Source organism: Spermophilus citellus (assembly GCF_964194105.1).
Source record: "Spermophilus citellus genome assembly, chromosome: 1".
Classification (NCBI taxonomy): domain Eukaryota; kingdom Metazoa; phylum Chordata; class Mammalia; order Rodentia; family Sciuridae; genus Spermophilus; species Spermophilus citellus.
Genome location: NC_138182.1, coordinates 284,243,457 through 284,268,535, shown reverse-complemented (window position 1 = coordinate 284,268,535; position 25,079 = coordinate 284,243,457). Strand labels below are relative to the sequence as shown.

Genomic DNA, 25,079 nt, shown 5'->3' with positions numbered 1-25,079 from the left:
ACTTCATATTTTAGCATACTTTGTTAAAAAGTAACAAGGAGAAGTCAAGGCAAACCAGTGCCCTTTGCATTAGCATAGATCAGCATGACTCTTTTTAAGTGTGTATTAGGGTTACATTTGTAATTTATCTTTAATCACAACTAAATTATAAGTTTTTATCTTTAATCACAACTAAATTATAAGTTTTTTGTTGAATGATTGTGTCTTATGTGTGTATTTTCATTGCTAGTGCATGGCACATAGATTTGGAATGAATAAAGCATGACCTTGACAGCATGGAGTTCACAGTGGTTGGAAAACCCAGTGTAGCATCCATGCCCACAGGCCTGTGCAGTTTCCCTCTTTCAGTGGAGTTCATCAACTTTTTGTGTGTTTATAGAATGCTTTGTGATGGCTTCTTAGTAAGTTTCCTAGGAAGTCAGTCTTGATGAAGCACATTTTCATACCTTCTAGCTTGAGGAGCAGATAAATGGGTGGCTTCCTGAAGGAAAATTCTGGCATGTCTGTTATATTCCAGACACTAGGCCAGGCCTTGGCAGTACAGAGCATCAAGATGCAGCACCTGTCTGTCAGGTGGAGGTGGGACCAGTAAAGGAGCAGGCACCTGCCCCACTGGGCTGAGCTCTACAGTTCTTTGAGCACACCCTGCCTGAGAGGACAGAGCTCTTACCGGCTGTTGGGGAGGGGTCACAAGTGCTTCTGGAAATAGGAGCCCACACCAAACTTTTTAAAGAATGAGTTAGACACTTAGGACCTGTGAGCATTTGAGTGTAGTGGACCCACCTGGCCCTTGATGGCATGGAGAAGAGAGTGTGGAAGGGAAGAGGTGGAGACCCAGTCAGAATCCTAAGGAATATTCCATAGGCAAGCAGAAAGAGGAGGAGAAGCAAGGAAAGGAGAATAAAAATTGTGGCTGGCCCTGGTGGAAAGCCAGGAGACTAGATGATCTGAATTCAAATCAGGGAAAGATGCTTCCAGAAGAGCAAGTTTGTTTCAGCTATGGTGTCTTCAGTCCATCTTTCCCTTATCAGTAGAAGTCAGGTGTTTGATGTCCTAGGGTTGAGGTGGTTAACACAGGTGGGAGACATCTAGATGGACAGGATGGGGAGGGAGAACAGCTGGCGAGGAGCTCTGGGAGGAGCTGTGTGGCAGGAGCAGTAGTGAGGCTTGGCGTGTAGGGAGAGTCACTGGGAGTGAGTTTGATGCCTGATAGGGAGATGAGATGGAGGGCTGTGGAGCCAGAGGCCCTCCATCTCAGTGTCCAAGCACCCTTTTTGTCTGAAGATGAGCACTTAAGAGTTTGAAAATAAGAATGTTAAAAGAACACACAGAACCCTGGGCCCTGTGTGAAGTGGGGCTTGGGAGGGTGTTTGCTGTGGGAGAGCCATGAAAATAGGGTGGGAGTTTCTGGGAATGGGGCAGGCTTCTTTAAGTAGATGGTGGATAGTGTCATGGCAGAAGCTGTCAACCCACTCTCAGAGATCCAGAGCCCAGACAGCACTTCCCAAGCTGATTTTTAAGAATTCTTTGGTTGGGGGTGGGGAATTCTTTGGGAAGCATGTGATTTTTTTTTTAAGTACATTTAATTGATTTGATAGTCATGTTTAGTCTGTTGAATGAGAGTTTAACTAGTGTAATTCATGTTGTTTTAAGGAAACGTACTTTGGAGAGTATACAGATTCCAGCGATAATGACTCGGCCCAGCTACAAAATTCTGCTGACTCTCTTTCAGAAGATGATACAACTGAATCACAGGATTATTTTGGCTTATCTAGAAAAAGTAAAGAGAATAGTATCTGGGAGGAGAAGTCCAAATCACATGAAGCTATCCAGGCTCTAAATAAATTGGCAGTAAATAAAGTGACAGCTGTTGGATTTGAGACTTTAACAACAACACTGAGAGAACCTTCAACAACTACATCCTCTTTAGCTCGGGAAAAGCACTGGACAGTTTCATCTGAATTCATGAGTGATAGAAAAAGAGACATTTTAGATGAGGCCAAAAGACAGGTAGAGATTAGGGAATTGGTTCAGTCAGAGAAGACATCTCATAAGCCCACTAGGGGTCTCTGGGTTGAGAAGCTGTCGGGCAGCTTAGCCCAAGAGAAGGAGGTGACCACTGGGAAGTCAGGGTTGTGTTATTCTCCCATTGGCAAGAGGCCATTAAGTGAAATCACTGGATCTGAAGGAAAAACTCTTTCATCCAAAGTGATAGGCTCACCCAAATCACAATTCACTAAGTGGACCCTTCCTGATGAAGTTACTTCTGAGTCAGACTGTGTAGCAAGTTCTGGCCATTTTCAGAGACTATCTAAAGAATTGGCAAAGGAAAGAGAAGATGTGCAAGGGTCCACTGTGGGAGAGTCACCTAAACCTAAGGAGGATGATCCAGGAGATATGATGAGTCTGGCAGGGCTTGATGCTAAAGCCAATTTTCGTTCCTCTTCTACCTCGGTACCAGTGTCTGTTCGCAGTCATCCCCAGTCTTCACGATTAAAGTACGTTAATGAAGCAGATATTCCAACTCAAGTAATCCCTACTGAACTTCATCATTCAGAACAAAAGTTACCAACTAAAACTTTAAACACCTTACTTCTGCAGTCTGAGCCACCAGAGTGTTCTGTAAGAGAAAGCAACCTGAAGAAGAATAGCTTGGGTGCTTTGAGCCCTGAATTGGGAGCATCTAATTTTGATGAACAGAAGAGCAGGGAGAGAGAACATACAAATATCATGAAAAGCATGCCCGAAGTCTACTCACTTTCTCAGTCAGTGTTTAGGAAGGTCACAAAAGATGGGCAGTGTGAAACTCAAGATCCAAGAATTGAGCTCACACTCCGTAAATCAGATTTGATTTCACTAGTAGCTCCTTGGGTTGGCTCAGTTAGGAGTGGTTCTAGTCTTGTTAAAAGCACTTCCTGGCACCAGAGTGATTTATTAAGGAGAGTTGGTGAAGAGAGTCTGAGAGCTTCCTCGGAACATGAACAAAAGACTAATCAGCAGTTAGAAAAGCCAGTGTCAGCATTACAGAATAGAGACTCATCAGCCATGCTTGAATCTCCCAGAGAAGATCACTGTCCAGTAGAATTCAAGGCCACTGCTTCATTACTGTCTAATCAAGTGTCAGTTATCACAAAGCAGATAAGACCTGAAAAGATTGAAAGTGCTCACTTGGAACATGTGAGACTTCCTGGGAATGAGCCCACCTCAGCAGCAGAAAACTGTGGTAATGAAGCTGATGATGGTTCTTCTGCAGTGAAATGTGGAAAAGGGGACAAGGTGACATCAGACCTCCAGGGAGTGGCTACTGTGAAAAGCACTTCACCAGAAATTTCTGCCTCTTGTAGAAAACTAGATTCCAGTTCTCCAAGTGGATCTTTACTGGCAGGAAATTTTGATTGTTCCTCAAATAGTAAGTTGTCTTTCTCATCTGAAAACATCCTCATCCAAAGCCAAGACCCTGTGAGGGAAGACTCAGTGCAGGGAGAGGTAAGGGAGTCCAGGCCATCTCCTCACACCACAAATTCAGACCCATGTGGGGTGGAGGGCAGTGAGCTGCCTCCAGCTGAAGCAAGGGTGTCAGGAAGTTGTCCCATTGAAGTGCCCGGTGAAGTTATAGCAAGACCTGTCACTGAGGCCCTGACTGCTGCAAGCCCTTCTTGCACACTACAGAATGTTCCTGAGCTTTCAAAGTTGGCATCTGGAATGCCTAGTGGCACCGTTCCTGAATGCATTGTCACCACAGATGCTGCTTTTTCTTCAGCGTCTTGCAGAAAAGATGAGGAGACACCAGTTATCTCCCCAAGCAGTCTTCCTGGCACCTCATACTGCTACACAGGCATCCGGGAGGGAGGAGAGGAGGAGACCGAGGTGGAGGGGAGTGAGGCCTTCAGCTGCAGTGAGGGTGAGCATGAGACTGAGTCCATGCTGGGGAGTGGACAACAGAGTGCCACCAGTGATCCAGGGGAAGATTTGGGAGATCCAGGGGCTGGAGCAACTGAGGCGAGACCTTCCCTAGAGGTCGCTTATCTGACCTCAGCTCTGCAAGATTTTAACATAAGTACTTTCACTGACATAGACAGACTTTCTACATCAGAAGTTGTAATGTTTCTTGAAAGTTGTCAGCTAAAGGATTTTAGTTCAGGGAATTCTGTTTCAGAATGTTCTAGTAAAGGAACCCCAAACAAAGAAATGAACAAAGAGTTAAAGCAAAGTGGAATCTCCGAGGAAAAATGTAGGGAGCAATCCTGTGAAGAAGAAACACTTGAGACCTCTGAAGAGTGGGTTGAATCTGAAGAAGATAACTGTTCTTTAAAAGATCCAAGTCAACTTGCTCAGTGTTCTTTGGAAACACTATCTGAGGTTCTCACCAAGATTGGGCAAGAACTGCAGACAAACTCTGAGGACTGTAATGGTAAAGAAACTGGTAATTTAATTCTTGTAAATATCCCTGATAGCCTGACAACTGAAGAATTGAAAGAAAAAGCCCCATCTCAGGCAGCAGTTGGTTCCACATCCCACACCCCTGAACTGCTCCCACTTACCACCATTGGGCACAGAAGTGACTCTCCCGTGAGTGATGGATCTCATCCTGGGGACACACCTGAGGATGCAGCCAAGCCCCCTGACATTGGAGAGCAGGGCCTGCCAGAACAGGGGGGGCCGTTGACCCTGTGTCCTGACTCCACAATGCAGCCAAGCACAGAGCACAGTTCTGGTGGGGAGGCAGAGGCAACGTTTCAATGTCAGATATCCACAGTGACCTCAGAAGTTATCAATGTACTTATAAATAAGGATCAGAATCTTGTCATTGAAAAGGGGGACAATTGGACAATCATCAGCGGTGTGTCTGTCTCACCAGATGTGGACCAGGTTATACTGTGTGATGCTCCTGGGGACGTAGCTGTTTCTCAGGATCAGAGAGGGCTAGAAGCTGGGTTTGTTTCAGGGACTTCTATGGAGAAGTCTCCAGAGACCAGTCACATGGGCCCTCCCTTTCAGGAGCCTCCTTGTGGCAGTAATCTTTCAGGTGCTCAAGAGGATGTTTCAAACAGTGGTCAGAGTACCAACTTTGATAAAAGTCGCTTGCGGAACAGACCTGTTAAGCCCAGCATATGGATTAGTTCTCAAATATACGATCAAACATTTGAGACTCAAAATGTTGCGTCTGATCACACATATTATAACTCAAAACTAGAGCCATCTGGTAAAAATAAGAATCGATCAAAGATGTCAAACAAAGATCAGTCAAACAAACCAGTAAAGACTTTGGCATCAGGTAAAGGTGAAACTCATCAGAGTGAGGTTCCTCAGTTGCCTTTGGGGGAAAGAGGTAACACCAAAACTCAAAGAAGTCAAACTCAGCCCATTCTAGCAAATGCAGATACCTCTACTCCCACAGATTGTTCTCCCGACACTTTGAGCAAGATACGGCAAGAGGTGGGTCCTCCTCTGCCTCCTCTGCTCGCTCCTTTGATAGCAACACCTCCAAGGACTTCACAGCCACTTTCTCCTCTGATATCAAGTTCTAGTCCTTCCCCGCCAGCCTCTCCTGCTGGCCAGATTTCTCCCTCATGTGAAACTCCAGTGCCTCCTATGATGTCTCCATGGCCGGAAGACCCCCAGCGGGCTTCTCCAGGGCCCTCTCCATCTCCATCTGCTGCAACAACCAGTGGCAGGATAGTGTCCTCTCCTTTGCAGTTCTGTGCAGCCACACCAAAGCATGCACTTCCTGTGCCCGGCAGACTCCCACCTGGCGCTCCTGGTCACACTGCTGGGGGAGGGGCTCAAGAGAATTCTGTCAAAATCCTTGATACCATGTACCCAGAGTTATCTGCCAGGGCCCGGACCCTCAACATCCTCAAGGGGAACATCCAGCTTTCCCGAGGTTCCTCTGCAGACAGTAAGGCCTCACCAGGGCCCCTCAGTGCTCTGATTGGCTTCAAAGCCATCACTTCAAAATCGACTGCTTTCATCAAAACAGGGGGCAGCTCTGCCAGTGATGCTAGCCAAGGTAGGTCAAGAGAGAGGGGGACTCGGCAGGAGTCAGGTGGGAAAAGAGCACTGTCGGCTTCCACACTAAAGAGTGCAAAGAGATTGCGCCTGGACAGTGAGTCCCCGGAACCAGACACCAGGGGAGCCCCTGCAGAAGAAGTGCACAAGAGCCTCCCAGGAAGCCTCCCTCAGGCTGGAGTTGTCATGTCAGAGGAGGAGAGTTCTGTCCCGGCTGGCAGTCCAGTGTCACGGTTCTCTGTCAGCACAGAAGAAGCTGTGGACTTGCAAGGCACAGCCATAGCTCATGCTCTCAAGAAAGTTGCTGAGTCTTCTTTTGACCTGCTACCTGTAATTCGTAGTCATGTGTACGTGGGAAACATCTCCAAAAAGCCTGTAATGCGAGACCAGGAGAAAGAAGTTGTGTATGAGTTTAGCACAGCAAAAAAGGTATGTGTCTGCTTTCTCTAAGTGCTTTATGAATTGCAGGTCCTCAAGGCAGATGTCTCCTGTGACAAAGAGGTGCAGATGACCCTGAGCACAATTTCACAGGTTAAGAATTATGTATGTAATTGTTAAGACAAATTTTTACTTCTGTCAACATTTTATAAATTTGAAATAAGACACTGGAGGTTTGATAATTTGTATTAATTAAACAACTTAAAATTTTAGAGGAGAAGAATCTGTCAGGACAAAAATTGCATATTTCAACTTGATCTTGTCATTTTTAAAGGCTTAAAGTGATTTCCTTCAGTGCATCAAATTATCACTCAATAGATCCTTTCTTTTCATTGAATACCAGTATATACACTTTTAAGTGCTTGAGAGTTTTACAGAAAGGCTCTTCAGTAATGGATGTCACAAATCAGACAGGAGCAAATGCTTTGTTTTAAAAGGAGAGGAAAGGGATTGTGCAGATTTACACACACAAATTGTTAGAACTTCAGTACTTGCATGTTTTCTAACTATCCAGTGATACCTCTTGTAGGTGACCTCCAGGGCTCAGTGGTTATGTGCACATCCTCGGAGTTCCCGAGGCATAAGTACTTTGTTGATTTGGTTTTGATTGCTTACTTTCAGAGAGCATAAAGAGCACTGCAAGTAGCTTTGAAAGGGTGTTTCTTTTCAAGTGAATGAGTTTTCAAATTGTCCTTTCATGCTGCTGTTCTTTCTAATCAAGAAAAATACCACCCAGTATTTTTAGATCTAAACATGTAGGGTCTGTGAGAGTTTAGAACACAGGGCTTCATACGCACATGCATGCACACAGATTGTTTGAGCACGCATTAGGAAATTATGATTTGAGTTGTAGAAGTGAAACTAGACAGCCAGTAATGTTTATACTTGCAATCTGGCATCTGTAGTGTTACCTATCATAGGCAGCAGACAAGCAAGGGGATTTTTTACCCCTGTGCCGAACTTGGGGCTTTCCATATTGGGAAGTTGTTATCGTTTGTTAACTCTATTAGTATTGTGCAACTTCGATTTTTTCCAGTTTTATTTTTCCAATAGATACTAAATTATGCTATTTTTTGCTATTTTAGGTAGACTAAATATAAATACTATATGTGCATTGCCTTTTTATTTATTTTTTTCCACTTCAGCATTTGGCAGACTGCTTGCTTCACTCTATTCTCTCAGAACTAAAAGTTCAGAAGACATCAAGGGACCACAGTTACATCCATGCCCTGTGCAGAGTGTATGTGGGCATCTGCCGGCAACTGGGAGACCTGGAAAGAGCTCGCTTGTTCTGCTATAGTCTGCTGAAGGAAGGTATGTTTAGATGGTAACGATTTTGTGTGAGAAGAATGCTGTTGCTCTGTTACCTTGTACGTAGATCTATGCTTTTCAGTTGTCTGACACATATGTTTTAAGGTAATGTTATGTTTTGTGCATTTATTAAAGGGCAAATAGCTTTAGCTATACCTAACTGCACCTGGTTTTCTGTAGAGAAAAATACTTAAATTTACTTGTGTCAGCACATAACACTTCCACTTGTGTATAATTAGAGTTTCTCTCAATTACTGTATATTTATTTTATTTCTTTGTTGCTGCTTTAGGACGAGATAAAATTACATGAAATATGGGAACACTTTTAAAATGGCAAACCACACTTTAATGCCATTAACTGAAAAGGGTAGCACATGTAGGATGAATTCTTAAGCTAATGAAAGAAGTGTGTCAGAGAGAGATGAAAAGGCCTCTGAGGCCGAGGGTTGTTTTGAGATTATCTTTTCCCTTCACTACTATTTCTTTAGCTCCTACTCAGGAATCACATCAGGAGTCCTTCTTCCTTGTATCACGTCATCAGTGTTTTTAAATAGGGAACAGATACGCAAATGGAACTTATTAGTGCATCAGAAAGTCTTTAAATTCTGCCTGCTTTATTTCTGCATTAACTCTTTCACTCATTTGTTCAAACATGATTAGGTGCTTGCCAAGAGTTCTGCGGTGACCAAAATCAGATGCGGGTGTGACTGTCCAGTGGGACTGAAAGACCAAGTGGCATCACATGAACACTCTTTGGGTTTAGCAGTGACAGGTGGTAGAGAGGAGAGGGACGTGGGCTCAGCCAAGTCCATGTGGCTTTCTTGTTCTTCCTTAGCCACAGCAAATTCATTCTCACCAGTCTTTTGTTTTCAAAGATTTCTCTTTGTTTCCCTCAACTTCACTAGGGCTTACTTATACTTCACATCCTTCCTTCGTCATTTTCTCTTATTCTCCTCTTTTTGCCTTCATGTCACTTAATCAGTGTCTCATACATCTTTTCGTTTGCCATCTCTCCCCCACTAGAATGTATATTCTGAAAGGACAGAATTTGTTTGTCTCATTTACACACTGTCCTTACCCCCAGATAATGCATTGTTAGCAGTCATTAACCGTCTGTTGAATGAATGAATTATACTTTGGAAGATGGATTTCATAGTCTGAGGAGTCAGGGAAATTTTTTTGTACCAGGGATTGAACCCAGGAGTGCTTAAACATCGAGCCACATCTCTAGCGCACCCCCCCCCCCCGCCTTTTTAAGACAGAGTCTAGCTAAGTTGCTTAAGTCCTTGATGAGTTGTTAAGGCTGTCTTTGAACTTTCAACCCCAGAGCCACTGGGATTTTCAGTGTGTGCCACTGCACCTGGAGTCAGGGAAGTCTTCTTGGTCTTTGTGACTTTTGAATTTGAGGTATGAAGATATAGAAGAGGTATATATGTGGAGAGAATTCCAGGCAGAGAGAATCTGTGAAGTCCAGTGAAAAGAAGAAATTCCATCAGATAAACATAGGACTTAATTAATAGATCAAAATAGTGCATTGAGTTTATGCCTTGAGCTACCTACTTTTTAAAAAAAAAAATTTATAGATAAGAACAGAGGAAATGAAAAAGATGAGCCTTTAGGACAAACGGTATAAAAATCTGTATAACCACATTGGAAAACTTTTTTTAAAGAAATAAAATTGACATTCACTTATATGACCCAGGCATTTCATTCTTAGGTACAGTACAACAAAAATAGAGACATATCCTTACATAGACTCTAATACAAATATTGTACTAGATTTGATTCATAATGGCCCATAACCGGAAACGGTGTTAATAGCAGGTGAATGGAAACAAATTGTGCTCCCCCAAGCAACTGAGTACTGCTTGGCGGGACAGGAACAGACTACTGATGCACATAGCCACATGATGGGAAAAGAGGACACATTACACTAGTCCATCAGTAAACATTTGAGGAAAGGCATACTGACTTATAGTAGCAAGAAGTAGGTCAGAGGTTTGGAGTCTGGGGGTGAGAGGACTCAGGGTTGGAGTTAGAAGTTTGGGGATGGTGAGTATTCATTATGACTGTGATGGTTGCATGGACTTATTCATTTGTTGAAAGTCATCAAACTGTGTATTGAGAGTACTTTATTGTATATAAACTATACTTCAGTTAATTTAAAAGGAGAACCAGAATGTGAAAGAATTTGCAGCAGAAATCCTGGCATTCAGAATTCATTAAAAGAAAAACTCTTCAAATCAGAAACTTTGTGTTTTGCACGTAAGCTCAGCCAGTATGAATGCATTAACTTCCCTGCAGTGACAACTGTCAAATGAAGAATCTGAGACTGAGAATTTGGAGAGAGGATTCTTGCTGAATTTTCTTTGTTTTGGAGTTTTGGCTTATTTTTCCTTATTCATACAATGCTATACTTTTGTGCAATATATTTAAAGTACAACTAAAGAGAAGATACTAATGTAGGGGGAAAAAAGAGTTGATGTTTATAGCTCCCAAGAGCAGAGCTTTCAGCCATTCATTTGCATTCCCTTCAGTTCTGGATGCAGTGTTACCAGGCACCAGTGAAATAAGTAAAATTTATTCTTGAGTTGTAATTTATTCACTTGATCAGACACAGAGGTTTATTGTATTGTTTTCTTTCTTGTAGATTTTCCAGAGTCTGAGAAGTTGACTTTGTTTATTGCCAACATGTGGCATGATGTATTTCTCTCTCCCTCCGTGATGAGTACAGCCATGCAGTTGGTTGCCAGGCAACGTGCTAAGGGAGAGGTTCTGAACTGCTTGAGAGCCTTTCTCAATTGGGAAAAGGTGAGCTGTTTTATTTCTTATAATACCTTACCTGTAAACTTTTACATAGGTGTTATTATCTGGCTTTGTGTGTAGTTTTTCATTAGTTCATAGGCATCTACATATTAGGTCCTTTGAAATATCATTTTATCCTTAGCTTATGCATTTTATTCATTAAATGTTCACGAGACAGGCCAGGAATAATTGTAGAACTGCAGATTGTGTTACTTTAACAATTGTTTTATACCCCAATACAGATGACATTACATAGTTTGTTTATGAATGATGAAATTCATATATATATATATATATATATATATATATATATATATATATGGGTAAAGGTCTTGGAAGAGCTGTAAAATATTTGGCTCTACAATAGGTGCTTAGGTGGAAAAATTGATACTTAAATTTCTTGTTAGGCTTTTTTGAATTTAATATTTTTCTTAGTGGAATTTGTATTTGTTCTGAATACATGGTTTTTTTAATTACCTTTCATTAATTTTGTTTTTCTTTGGTTATTAACGTGTTGAAGTAGTATTTAGATTGGCATTTTTTTGTTCATAGATCTTATCTGATGGGAATTCAGTTGACAATAGTACAGTGTAAGCAGAGATAGTAAAATCAGCAAGGGGTGGATTTTTATCTGCCTTTCTCTTTTTAATGAGCATGTGTTACTTTTATATTTTAAAGACTCTAATGACTTATGTTTGGAGTTGAATTTTACACATTTTGCTTTCCTTCTTAAGTACTTTTAGATGTCAGTGTTCCTTAAGCTTTTATTTTTTATAAAAATGGAACAAGAAGGATACTGGTGGTGACTATTAAAAAGCAAGTCTGGCTGGGTATGGAGGTGCACACCTGTAATCCCAGCGAGGTGGGAAGCTGAGTCAGGAAGATCAAGAGTTCCAAACCAGCCTCATCAACTTAGTGAGGCCCTGTCTCAAAATTAAAAAGGGCTGGGATGTGGCTCAGTGGCTAAGTGCCCCTGGGTTCAGTCCCCAGTACAAAAAAAAAGCAAGTCTGTAATCACCTCTTCAACAGTCTATTTGGACAAATCAATGTATGTGACGTAAGGTACTGTCACACATTCCAGAGGGTCATTTAACAGTGGTGACTTCCCATGTTAGGGTTTAGCTCAGTGTAAGAGCTTGCTTATGTATTATGCACAAGGCCTTGGGTTCCATCCCCAAATTAAGGCAAAAGAAAGTGAAGATGAAACCTCCTTCCTGACTCCCACCAGGGGACACCCACAGTCACACAGGCATCCTCCTCTAGAAGGAGTATCGCTGATTCAAAATGCTGGTGACCAGAAGTGTTTCAGCTTTCATGTGTTGTGGATTTTGAAATACTTGCATAGACTTTATACTTTGAGTATAAAAATCTAAATCCAAAATGCTCCAAAACCAAAACTTTTTGAACCCAGGTTTCTTATATTGAGAATATAAGTGTGCATGATGTATGTATGATTTTTATATTAGAACTTGTATGTAGTGCTGGTGGAAGTGCCAAAAGATGATAAAAGTGCTTTGGAAACTAGACAGACAGCTTCTTATAGAGTGAAGTGTATTTTTAAAAAGGGCCCAACAGTTCCCCTCCTAGGTATTTGCTAAAGAGAAGTGGAATTCATATCCACAAAGACATACACATTGACACTCACAAAAATATCATTCATAATACCCAAAAGCTGGGTATTATGATAGACATTCAGATGTCTATCAATCAACAGGTTAGGAGACCATCAACTAGTGGCAAATCCATATGATGAATTGCTATTCAGTGATAAAAAGAAATGTTCAGAGTACTAATACATGCAGCAATATGGATAAACATCAAAAAGCACCATATACAACTGTGAAGGAAGCCAGATATAATTGTCCAGCATTGTCACATTCCATTTTGTGGATTTCTGAAACAGGCAAACTGGACTCCAGAATCCTAAGAACAGAATTTTAAAATGTTTTTAAGGCCTTTAAAAAAAATTATTAATGGATATTATAACTTTTATTCTCTGATTTGAGTTGAGGAAAAATTGTATTCCTATCTGGCTTACAGCTAAACTCTTTCTACTTGATTTAATTCTGCATCTTGCCTTATGTTTTTTTTTTTTTTTTTTTTTTTTAATCCTGGTTTATCAACTACTGTTCTGTAATCATTTTATGCTGAGTATTATGACTAACAGAAACATGGTTTCTTATTCAAAATGCAACTGAAAAAGTTGTTTTTAAGATTAAATAAGTATGCATTTGCATGTTTTAATGTTTGAGATTACTAACCATACATTTGAGGTTTACTATATTTGAGACTCATTTTATTTTTTTAATTCATTTATTTTTTTATTTGTTAGAATGCACCTGTAGATGTTGGCATCATGGTTTCTAAGCTACTTTTGACCATACAGCTAAGTCCAAAAACAGAATTTCAGTCCAGTGAGAAGTTTGGAGAAGACTTAAGTGATAACATTTGGGAATATATATTTGCCATTGATTTGCTCTGCTGTCATAAGAAATGGATTTGGACACATGATAACATCATAAGGTTAGCTATTTTGCCAACTTAAAGATGGGTTGTTTTAATTGTATAGTTGTCTGTTGAATACTAAATTGTAGTTATAAGGCAATGTTTACAAAAGACATTTTTGTTTCAATGAAAGTTCATAAAATTACCCTTAAAATATCTGTGAACATCACGTTCCTTTGCTTTATTTTTCTGCAGTACTTCTCACTACTTTTTGTTACTATTTCTCACCAGTAGAAATGACTCTTAGGAAGTGGGTAGTTTAGGTCATTAGTATATCCTGAACACATAAGATAGTGTCTATTACAAGGGAGACACCCAGCAAATATGTGTTGAATAAAGTGTCATGATCATTTGCATAACTCACAGATAATTTGGAAAAAGAAAGAACAGAAGTATTAAAAGTAGCAGCTTTTCATTTGGGAAAGAATTGAGTCTGATGCTGTAGGCGTCCATTGTATCTAATAAGTTAGTTTTTCTCTCCATGCCCATCATTCTAGCACTAACTCTATACCATCTCTGAGAATGGAGCAAATTGTCACTCATACAATTTCCTTTAGGCCTTAATTTTCTTGTGGAACCGTGATTGAGAATGACTGGATCAAGGGAGTTTATAATATTAAAAAGTATTCACCACAGGGTTGATAACCCATGTCCTTGAAATATTTGAAGTAACTTCTGTGAGAACCCATCTATGTCAAGGATGTTGTTGCTTCTCTGACACTAAGGAGGATGAGACAGCTAAATGCTAAACAATAGGGATTGAATCCTGGTCCATCTGTAGAATTAGATTCAGCTATGTTAAAATACATAGCTATAAATAGGTTTTTGTGTGTTGACAGAGAAAAATAGTTCACAGTTAGTTGTTAATGAGAAAGTGACAGAGCTGTGTGTGCAGTGCCCATGTGTGATATGAGGGCTGTGCGGGTCCCCTTTCCCTGACTCTTCATGGGAGCCCAGGAGGCAGAAAAACCCTCTGTCCACAGTCCCACCAGCAGTGAGGATAGTGTGGCACCTCAGGACTTCTAATTGAGTGACTCCAGACCCTAAGCATTATGGAGGCTCCCAGGACATTGTTAACATTTGTAAGAGAAAAGTGTCTAGAAAGAAAAGCCAGAATTAGAAGAGTAATGATTATCCAAGTTATGATTATTTGCAGTGCTTTTTATTTTCCATTTTTCTTTTGCTTGCTTAATTTTTCCCGTGATACATTGTGAATGCCACGTAAGAAGTAAATACCTTTTGAAAAGAAAGGAATTGTCTCTATTTTCAGTATGTGGAAGGTTTTCTTTATCCATCTAAAGTGTGCTTTGATGTTTGGCATTAGTTTTCCCTGGGGCTTGGCTATTTTCACACTTGTGGCTTATTTGTGATTCTCTCAGTTAACTATGGGCTCCTGGAACTCAGGCTTCTTGAGTGCTGGAGGGGCCACGTGAAAATCCAGACTCCACCACCTCCTAGTCCTGTGACTTTGAGATTGCTGTCAAGGGTAAAAACCAGAAGAAGGTTGCAGGCACAGGTGGGTAGCTGTAGCCCCTCATGAGCCAGTGTGGGCACAGATACCCTGAGGAGTTAGACAAGGTGTGAGCTTCAGTATCGTTCTCACTCAGGTCGCTATATCAGCCCCTCCACACTTAACTCGTCTTTCCTCCGGGTGTATGGATCATGTGTAAGACCAGCTATTGTTCAAGTGATGATGGACTCAGATCCTTTGTGCTGCTGTTTTCCAGTAAGGAGCTGTGGCCCGTCATGGATAAGTGGATAAAGTATAGAAAAGGACACACAAATGTGGCATATACTCCCGACGTTATCATAGCATCCATCCTCAGACTGATTGGTGAGTTGTCTGTTTTATTGCTTTCTTTTTCCTTGTTATTCATGGGAGAATAAGTATTACTATTATAATTGATTTTGAAATCTCACCATACCAACCTTCAGAACAGTTTGATATTTAAATTAATCCTCCTTAGTCATTCTCTTGCCTTGTACACTAGTGTTGTGTCCCTCTTTCTCAGGGATTAAGTCTTCATGTTAGTACACTTGGCAAACAATTGAGCTCTTGCTTCTAGATTCTAATGTTAATTCACATACACACTATGGTTCATAAATTGCTATAAATTACACTGTAGTCTCACTTGGTGTCTAAAATGAGAATGTCTTCACACAACCCACCACAGTTTTTTTATATTTGCCTAATAAGCAAGAGAGTAAGAGCATACAAAATTAAATTCACCATTTAAAAATATTTTAAATGAGATCTAGCTTCTCCTTACCCTCAGCTCTGAAGAGGACCCCAGTGGCCATTTGGTTATATTTCTTCCCTTGAGCCCACATTTTTTTATTTTTTTCCTCTTTGTTTCAAATGTGACAGACTTGTCCAAGCAAGCCCTGCAGAATTATCAGGGGCTAATTCTTGTGATTATTAAAAGACTCTGCTGACATGTGGTGTATCAGCCACATGTCTCCTTCATCACCCAGAGGAACACAGACCCAAGTTCTCTGGTTGCTGCACCATGGCCCTTCAGATGCTTCAAGACTGTCCATGTGACTTTCACATTTGGATCTTAGCTAATTAGAACTAAAATACAATACATTTGAAATCAAGTTTGTTTTGAGAGTATGTCAAAAGTAAGCTTTATACACTCAGTAGGACTTGTGATCTCCCTGCTGCCTTGGTCACCACATTAGCAGGTATGCATTCATCTTCCATGTGTGCTGCACATGCAGATGCAGAGACTTCTTGCTGGTACCTATTTAGATGGAAATATGTTACCCAATAAGGGAATGTGGGAACCAAATGGTTGCTAAAAAATAGAGGAATTCAGAAGAGTTGTATCAAAATATAAACAGCCCAGAAGTGGAAATGAATAAAATGTGCTCAATTGGGCATAGTCTCAAAACAGTTTTGCTGAATTCCTTGGTTCAACGACGATTTCCATTCCTAGATGTGAAGCAGTAAGGAACACAGGAGGGCCAGTGCTAACAAATCCAACCGTCAAGTGACATCTGCGTTTCTGGAAATTCTGATTCCAGTGGCAATTTCTTTATGAATTCAGGAAAAATGTTCATACTGTGGACTAACTCTTTCTAAATGGTAAAATCTTTTTTGAGAATTTGAAAAATTAGGAGAGGGATTTTAAGTCTGTTAATACATGTTGTCTCAGAGGAAGTATCTATGGAATTTTTGAAAGATTTATATTTTTTGTAGCCGTGCTTTAAAATATGGCTTTTCCTGTTCTTGTTGCCATGGTTGTGATTCTGTATTTATTTAAGAGGGGAAGTGGGATTGAACATGGCATGTCTGGTGCTCAGCAGAAGCAGCCTCTGCCTTTAGTTCAGGAAGGTGAGCCACACAGATAGCTCCTCTCGTCACTTGCATAAGAACTCTTTAATCAGATTTCATCACTGGGGCTGTGAACTTTGTCTGGTTGTCCAGATGGCCTGGGAGCTGTATCTAAGATGCTGATTCTCAGGCTCTTTCTGATGGTCTTGTGGAGAGCTGCGTCTTCAGTGCCTTTCATGGAAGCCTCTGGTAGCGTGGACTTGGAAGTGACGGTTGCCTCAGTAATAGCAGTCTGTTGCTGGGTGTGGTGGTGCACACCCATAGTCCCAGTGGCTTGGGAGGCAGAGTCTGGAGGATCACAAGTTTGAGGACATCCTCTGCAACTTTGCGAGACCCTGTCTCAAAAAGTAAAAAGGGCTGATGTGGTTCAGGGGTTAAGTACCCTTGGGTTCAAAAAAAGCAATACACGGGTTTAGATGTCACAAGACTTTTAAACAGACAATATGTAAATGTGTACTATAAAAAGTAGCCCATGTGAACTGAAAAGAATTTGTTGATAGTTTATCCAAGAGTGAGTATACAAACTACATGAAGAAAACACAATTTGTACTTATGTCAAACTAAGGCTACTTTGTTCTTTAAATCTTTAATAGTCTGGTTTTTGAGTGATCACCAAATAATTTATGCCATATTTAATAGGTATTATTTAGTGTAATATATGTATATTTATAAAATTGATATTTTACAATTTGTATTATAGGGAATAATATATAATTAACAGTGTATAACTGATAAGTAACTGATAAATCCATATAATAAAATGATAAGACTAAATATGTACATGTAGTTCTAAGGATGGATAGTTAGAAAGGACAACATTGAAATTTGGAGCAGAGTCTGGACACTTGGGTCTGCCAGTGGAGCTGGCAGGCTTGCCGGGGGATAGGTATGGAGGAGGCCGGGGTGCAGCTCATCTGCAGCGTGCTGGCAGGCTGAGGCTAGGGATGGTGCTGAGCTTTGTCCCACTCATGTTTTGGTGCTTCAATGTTAGGCACTAAGGCCCATGCAACCAAGCTGTTGCTGCATGGTGAGATCGCTGGTCATGAGGGTAGAGGGAGAAGGCAGCTGAGGCCTGCAGTTCAGAACTGCTGTGGCCTGAGAAGGAAAGTTGTTCCCCACCCCCTTGTCTGGAATGGCTGCTGGCTGAGAAACTCTGTTATTGAAACTTCTCGTCAGGTCTAAGGCTGACCATGACTAAAGAATTTAATCAGTAATTAAGTTGGTTGGCCTTGATATAACATTGCCAGCTGAGGTCACAAATTAAGCATTCATAAAATAAAAAAAATTACCTTTATTCTTAATTCCAAATGTGCAAAGTTCTAATTAATGAATCTTAATCCATGGTAAATAAAACAAGCTTGTGTAGTGTTATCTACTGTTGAACTGAGGTTATCAACGTTGCTATTAGAAAGTTGTCATCTGTGATTACTAACTGGGGTTCACTTTGATTGGCCTTTTCTAACAATAATGTGTCCAAGACCTTCTTGTGGAATACCTGAGTGGCTCTTGACTCAGAGACCTGGAAGAGTGACAGAACCACTTCTAACCGTAGCACTCCTCGTTTCTTGGTAGAGATGAGACCTAGGAAGGTCAAGCCCTAGACCAGGTTTACACAGGAAAGTTAGCAGAGCCATGGCAGAAAATTGCCTGGCACTGGATTCAGTGGAATTTAAGCTGCACAATGCTACGTCTCTGCCCCCAGAGAGCTCATTGAATTCTGAATAACAAGGCCCACCTGCATTAACTGGAACCTACCCTGTAGGAATACACTCCGTCAGATGTCAGAAATAGCCCTGACTGGATGCTTTCTCTTCATTCTCCTCTCAGGTCTTTCAACTGCCCTTTGGAATTTCCTCAGTGCACCCTTTCATTAGCATAACTGGAGCCAAAGTCTTGTCCTCACGGTGATTCTTCAGTTCACCAGAAGATTTGCTCTCCCTGCAGGCCATTAGCTTTTCTCTAGTGGCCTTGTCATGTTATGGAGTAGGTGGTCTTTGACAGTGAGGTTAGCTTCACACTTCTGTTGGTATGCTACTGTAGCTGAGTGGCCTTGGATTCCTTCACATCTCTTTTGTGGGGGACTTTTCTTCCCATCTGTTTGGCAGATTCACCTGTCATCTTTGTCAAGCCATCATATACTTGGGTCTTTTTCCCAAAACAGTCACTCAGACTTATGATTTTATCTATTTTTTTATTTATTTAGACATTTATGAAACCAATTTTTTGAGCACATTAAATTGAACGAAAGAGAGCCATTATAACATGATGGGGTATCATTATCTGAAAACATTTATCCTGTATCTGAATGATCCCATTGCTACATTAGGCACGTGTTCCTCTCTCTGCTATCAGTTATACATTAAGTACCCCAGCATGCAGGTAGCAGTTTGATCTAATTGCAAGAAGCTATTTAAAAGTGATAACAACCACTTGAAATTTGTGATCTCTGAAGTACGTAACTTTTTACCTTCATCAAAAGGCTGCATAAGAAATTATGGACATTTGCGGTTCTCATCTTGGACTAGGAATTATCCAGATGTTCTTAGATCAGTGGATATTTACTGAATATCTGCTGTATATCGCAGGACTCAAGGTGTATGTAACAAGCACTAGACATGGTTCCTCTAGGTGTAAGTTTCCTAGGTATTATAGCCTCAGTTTCTCTATATTCAAAATCGAAATGTAGTTCACGTACTGTATTCACAAATCAACCTGTGTAATATTGGTAGTAGTGAGGGATGGCATAGTCATTGAACAAGCATTCAATATAGTATTCTCATAGAGGTACATCCAAGATATCTTCCAGAATCTTCTCTGATAAGGGAAACAGTGAAAAGAAAATGAAGTCCTTGCTTGCTGGAGGAGATGGGGGGATTTTGGCTTGGAACAAACTTGCATTATAGGACACCCACTGGAATAAAGGAAGGATTGAGGTTTCTAGGAACTCCATAAATTATATTGTTCTTCTTGATTGATTGGCTTGACCTGTGACCTAGATCATTGGTTTTCATGCCTTTCAGTCTCAAGACCCCTACATACTCTTAGTCACTGTTTATTTAGAACTCAAAAGAATTTTTGTTACTCCAGGTTATATCTATCAGTACTTACTATATTAGAAATTAAACTGAGAAATTTTCAAGATATTTATTTATTTAAAGTAAAAAGTAATAAGCTCATTAACATAAGTGATATTTTAATTTTGTTTTAAAATACCATGTTTCCGACACCAGCAAGAGAAGCTGGACTGCACTGCTGGTTGTACCTCCTTTCTGTCTGCTTTGTTAGAAGGTGGCCGTTTTCTCATTGTCTGCTCTGCACTTAGTCTCTTGCAATCTGCTATTCGGGTTACCTATATGAGGTAAATTTAGTCATGTAGGTAGTAGTTGATTAAAAGGAAGAATGGGAAGAATAATTTTAATAGGCTTTTCAAATGTTTGGATAATTCTAGGTTCTAGATGTTCCTCTTTGATATTACAATAACATTCAACAAATAGCAGTTCCTTTTTTTTTTCCCCTTTTCTTTTCTCGATATGGGAGTCTTGTTGTATTGCCCTTGTTGAAGCTAAAATTTACAGGTTAGTTGCAGTATGCAGTCTGAAACCCCAGCAGTGAATTTCTCATACTCTTTCACTACCATCCACTGGCCAAGTTTGCCCATTGATCTGTGTCCTCCATTGATCACTTGAAAGATAATGATTTGTACACATCTTCCAGGTGTCAACAATAAAAAAAACAAAAAGAAAATCCCCAAACCCACACATATCATATCAACATTGTTCTCTTAAGTAATATGAAAGTGACTGACAGAGGTTGTCCCAGAATTCTAATTATGCTCAAAGGCTCCAAGTGCTGTCATCCAACACAAGAAAAGTTTCATTGAAGTTACAGCTCACTTTGTTCATGTTCGAGAACACATCTGCATTTTCCCACTGTTATTTTTCGGGTGAAGGTGTCATTGCCTGGGAAAGCTGCCTCGCTGCACTGTATGCAGACCCCTGTGTGCTTTTCTTCAGATTGTGTACTTTTTGGTCTAGATCTGTTGAGAGTGCTGGTGACTCTTCACCGGGGCTTTTCTTAAATGAAAATGGGTCTTCTGGCTGCAAGCAGCTGGTGATGAGAAATGGCCCCTATCAACGAGGTGCCTCTTTTCTGACCTGTGCTGGCCGCAGTTACTGATCTACTGTTGTCTTTGTACCATTGTCCCAGTGCTGAAGAGAGTGAGTTTCCTAGCGTTGTGTGGGATCCTTTTGACTTTGAGGCCTCCCAGGACTCTGTAGCCTCGATAAGAAATTGCCTCTCTGTATTACAACAGCAGTTAGATCAAAAGCATGTGTTTGGCTGGGACCACAGTCTTATATTTGACCTGTTAACCTAATAGAAGTCAGCCATTGACAAGTGACCTGCTGAAACATTCGCTGCACTATGTCAAATGCCATTTGTTATGTTGTAGCTGGACTGAGAAGCTGCACTTTGTCATCCTGTTGTGGTAAAGGCAGAGACAGTTGGCCATTTTGTTGACATCTCTGGGTCTTTCTTTCTTTCTTTCTTTTTTTTTTTTTTTTTTTTTGTTGTTGTTGTTGTTGTAGTGCTGGGGATTGAACCCACAGCCTTGTGCATGTGAGGCAAGCACTGTACCAGTTGTTGGCACTCCTGGAAGACCAATGTGCTCCATGAAGTCTTGCTGCCTTGCTGTTCACCCATTTTCACTTAGGAGCAGTCACCCTTTTAACTTTAGTTCAGGGTTCTTAGCCAGAGAGCACTAAGATCACAGGAACAAATCAAAATTCATACAAAGAATGATCAGTATCTCACCAAGGACTCTCTGTGTTTTGTCTTGTTTGTTTTCCCTAGGTCGCTTGGGCCAATTGGGTTTGAAGGAAGGATTTCCAACTGCTGTGAAAAATATTAGTTCGGTTATTGGTATGTTCATACAACATGCTCAGGATGAAGGTAAAACTCTTATATATCAAAATTGCTTTCATATCTCTTGAGTTTCTCTCTTACTGTCTAAGCTTTTTTTTTTTTTTTTTTTTTTTTGAGTCTCTACTGTGTGCCTTGCTGTGTGCTTGTACATAGGGAAAATGAGATGGATGCTCAGTGTTGCTGCTTGTGCATGTGAGTTCCATGGTGTAGTTTGTTCTTTTTAGTAGCTGACCCTGTTGGGCAGTGTTCCCCTAAGAAAGTGCTCTCTTCTCACTCTGCTTCTGCCTCAGACACACTGTCTGAGCCCTGGGTCTTAACCTTGAACCTCTGCAAGGCCTCCTGCTCAACTATGTCCTGACCAGCTGAAGTCACATGTAAAGCATTGCTGCATGGTGAGGGACCCACCATTGTTGTGTGCTTAGCATCAGAGAGGGTTGGAAAGCTAGAAATCCTGCAAACAATTGCTGTGCTGGGATTTCTGTTATCATTTACATATTACATAGCATATAATTTTATGTCTTACTCTTGTGAGAAAAGCTTAACTAAAAATAACCGTTACAAGTGATATATCTAGTTTCTGTTTTGAGTATTGTGCAATCAAAAAATAATGTAGTTAACTTTTCATCAGAGAGGCACAAGTGACATCTTAAATACTGCATGACACACAAGGTGATCTTAACATGGTAGGTCTTTGTCTTGAGCTTTCAGAGGCAGGTTTGCTGTGCTGAGCTGGTAGAGCGCAGCCTGAAGGTGGCTCCCTGAAGCACCCTCCTGACTTCAGGGTGGCTGCTGAGGGGTGCTTTCCTTCTGCATGAGCATTCCTCATTCCTCCCTTACACCCTCATCGTGCTGACGAGAAGGATTCTAGCCCAGAACAGCCCCAGAGGGTCACCTTGCCAATAAGTGAAGACTTGTCCTGTTGCTGGGTTAGTGTAACCTAGAAACCAAGCAGCCCTGACCATGAGGAGAAAAGAGCCGCCATGGGCTGTGGCAGATTACTGCATGGCACTGCCCCATCTTGTGGCATCCACTTCCAGCCACACCCACCCTCTGAGGTGGATGGCACCACCCTTATTGCATATGCCAGGCCTGGGGGAAGCATAAGATATGTTCTTAGGTAAGTTATGTAAGGAGCGGTGCCTTGGCAGCCCTGTTCACCCAGGTTTGCATGACTCCAGAGCCAGTCTCTTTAAACAGCATTACATATCTTCCTTTATATAAAGTCCTTTTTAAAAAAAAAAAAAAATCTGCTTATGTTTCACTCATATGGCATTTTAATTTGAGCCGTGGCCATTCTCTGTGCCATGCTCTGTGCTTCTTTCAATATTTGTAGGTGTGGGGGTGGAGAAGGGGGGTGGGTAGTAAAAGCATCAGTTCTGCTATTATCTTAAACATTAACATTTGCATGTGTGGTGTGTTTGTGTTGTTTTTTAAATACAAGTTGAGCATCCTTAATCCAAAAATGTAGGATATGATACCATAAGTTTCTACTTGTGTAGAACCATGAAACATTTCCGTGCACAAAATTATTAAAAATATTGTATAAGATTACCTTCAGGCTTTGTGTGTAAGGTGTGTATGAAACATAAATGAATCTTGTATTTAGACCTGAGTCCTATTCCCGAGATATCCGATTATTTATATACATACATTTCAAAATCCAAAACAGTCTGAAGCACTTCTGGTCCCAAGCATTGCAGATAAGGGCCGCTCAACACATGTGTCATGTGTCACTCACAGAAGACTGAAATACAGTTAATAATAAATTTTAACTAACTCCTAAAATATTTAAACTTAATGTAAATAAACCCTAACTAAATTAAGTTTTAAGTAAAATAAACTAAGTAAAACTGCTAAAAGAGAACTATAATATTCTACTATGGTTTGTAAGTTAGATAAGATCCACAATCCTGCACTGTAATCCAGCATATAAAGTGTCTCATCTCATTGCATTTTTTCCCATCCAAAGTCCATTTAGGAACACTACAAGTGGATATTGAATAGATTCATATTGGACAGATGTTAGGAGCGTCTTGTCTTCTTAAACTTAAATGTGAGTGCTTTCTGGAACTGCTCTGGGCAGAGAAGTTCTGGGTCTCTCCCCTTTCCCCCACATGGCACTCCTCAGGACACAGCCAGTGCCAGGAGTTCCAGGAGCTAGGGTCAGGTTGTTTTTCCTTTTCATTGTGGATAGTTCTTAATGATTTTTTTTTTTTTTAACTGTGGGATCTTTCTTATGCATTTAATTTTCATTGCTGGCAGAAAGAATTCTTTATCTGAAAGCATTCCTGTAGATTACAACATTAAAATTTTGAGTAACAGATACTGTCTTACTTTATGATTGATTTAAAATTTCTCTTCAGATATACCATGGGGAATACAGTTAGCAGCTGTGTATGCTCTTTGTGACTTGAGTCCCAGCAACCCAGTAGAAATTTCCAAGATCCTAGAAGCTTGGCGGAGACAGACCTCCAGCAGCATCCCATCTGCAGTCGTCAGCTGCCTGGAAGAAGTCGGCTCCCTGAGTGTGGAGGGGCTCAGCTGAAGGCAGGGGCCGCTGTGGCTGGAGAAGTGCCTTGACACATCCGCTGTCCGTACACTACTCAGCTTTAGGAATACAGCGTGAGGTCCAGACGTGAAGTAGGTAGAGTGGCAGCAGCCCTCCCCAGCGTGGGCAGGGAGAGCAGGCAGCTGTGTAATTGTTCTTTCCTAAACCACATACATTTCACTTTGGCTGTTGTGATCATGTGACATGGATTGTGTAATTGTGTCTTGGTCAAACAACAAACACTTGAACCTAGCCCTTTTTTTGCTGCAGAAAGTGTCCTTTTAGTGGCTTTTAAAAGTTGAGTGGCATTTTATAATGAATTTAACAATATAAAAACAAGATTTGGTTCCTGGGCTATTTTGGGCTTTATGCTCATATAGTGACTAGGAAGAAACAAATTGGCTAAAAAAGAAATAAAAGAGTCTTCCGCTCTCTTAGCTGGAAATAGGCTACAGAAGTTTCTTTCAAGATGTGTTTAATTGACCACAGTAAAACATTGAGAGCTGTCAGCAGAAATTTACTTTACTGCATCTTCTTCATATCTCTAAAGGTTCTTAAGAATATTTAACTATATATCAGGAAGGGAACTGAACCATAGATGTTCCACTGCAGGTTTTTGTATCAGAACATGTATATGAGTGACTCCGCGGTGACCGCAGCAGAGCTCTGTGTGCTGTGTACATACGGACAGTGCTATGATGTGTCTCACATTGGATGATATTCCACTTTCGGAATTTTAGTATTTGTATATAGAAAATGGGTTTAATAACTCACCGTGATTCTGATTTGTCTTATATTCATCATTTCTTAAAACTCTTGTATGTGTTTTTTATAATAAAAAATAAAAGTAAGCCATGCACATTGTTGTTATGATTATTAAAGTGTGACACTTGGCATTTCTCTACCAAAGATGAAGAAAATACTGTAACCCAGGCCAGAAGGAAACGGCCATCCCTTAGGAGCCTCGCCTCCTGCACAGGTACTGCACTGCCAGTGCTGAGCTAGTTCTGGGCACTCACTGAGCGTGTTGATGCCAGGTAAGTGCTGAATGGCTCTCAGGATTTGATTTGTTTTTTAATTATAATTTAATTATAATTGCTGCCCTTTAAAAAAAAACTTCATCTGACAACTCTTCTGCTAATCCTTCTGCCTCTTTTCCTAAGCATCACAGATGTGGGAGGCCAACCTTATGGGTGACTG

General features: G+C 40.8%; 1 protein-coding gene across 2 annotated transcripts in view; it reads left to right on the top strand.

Moving 5' to 3' along the window:
• The window catches only part of ICE1 (interactor of little elongation complex ELL subunit 1), a 55,660-nt gene extending 30,922 nt beyond the window's left edge, over positions 1-24,738 (top strand). For both annotated transcript variants that reach the window (XM_081304046.1, XM_081304047.1), the window contains 7 exons: positions 1,654-6,438; positions 7,593-7,761; positions 10,409-10,569; positions 12,896-13,086; positions 14,796-14,902; positions 21,260-21,358; positions 23,695-24,738. In XM_081304046.1, the coding sequence (XP_081160172.1) occupies positions 1,654-6,438; positions 7,593-7,761; positions 10,409-10,569; positions 12,896-13,086; positions 14,796-14,902; positions 21,260-21,358; positions 23,695-23,876 (5,694 nt within the window). In that variant the 3' untranslated portion in view covers positions 23,877-24,738. The remainder of the gene's footprint in view (positions 1-1,653; positions 6,439-7,592; positions 7,762-10,408; positions 10,570-12,895; positions 13,087-14,795; positions 14,903-21,259; positions 21,359-23,694) is intronic.
• Positions 24,739-25,079: the final 341 nt, after the last annotated feature.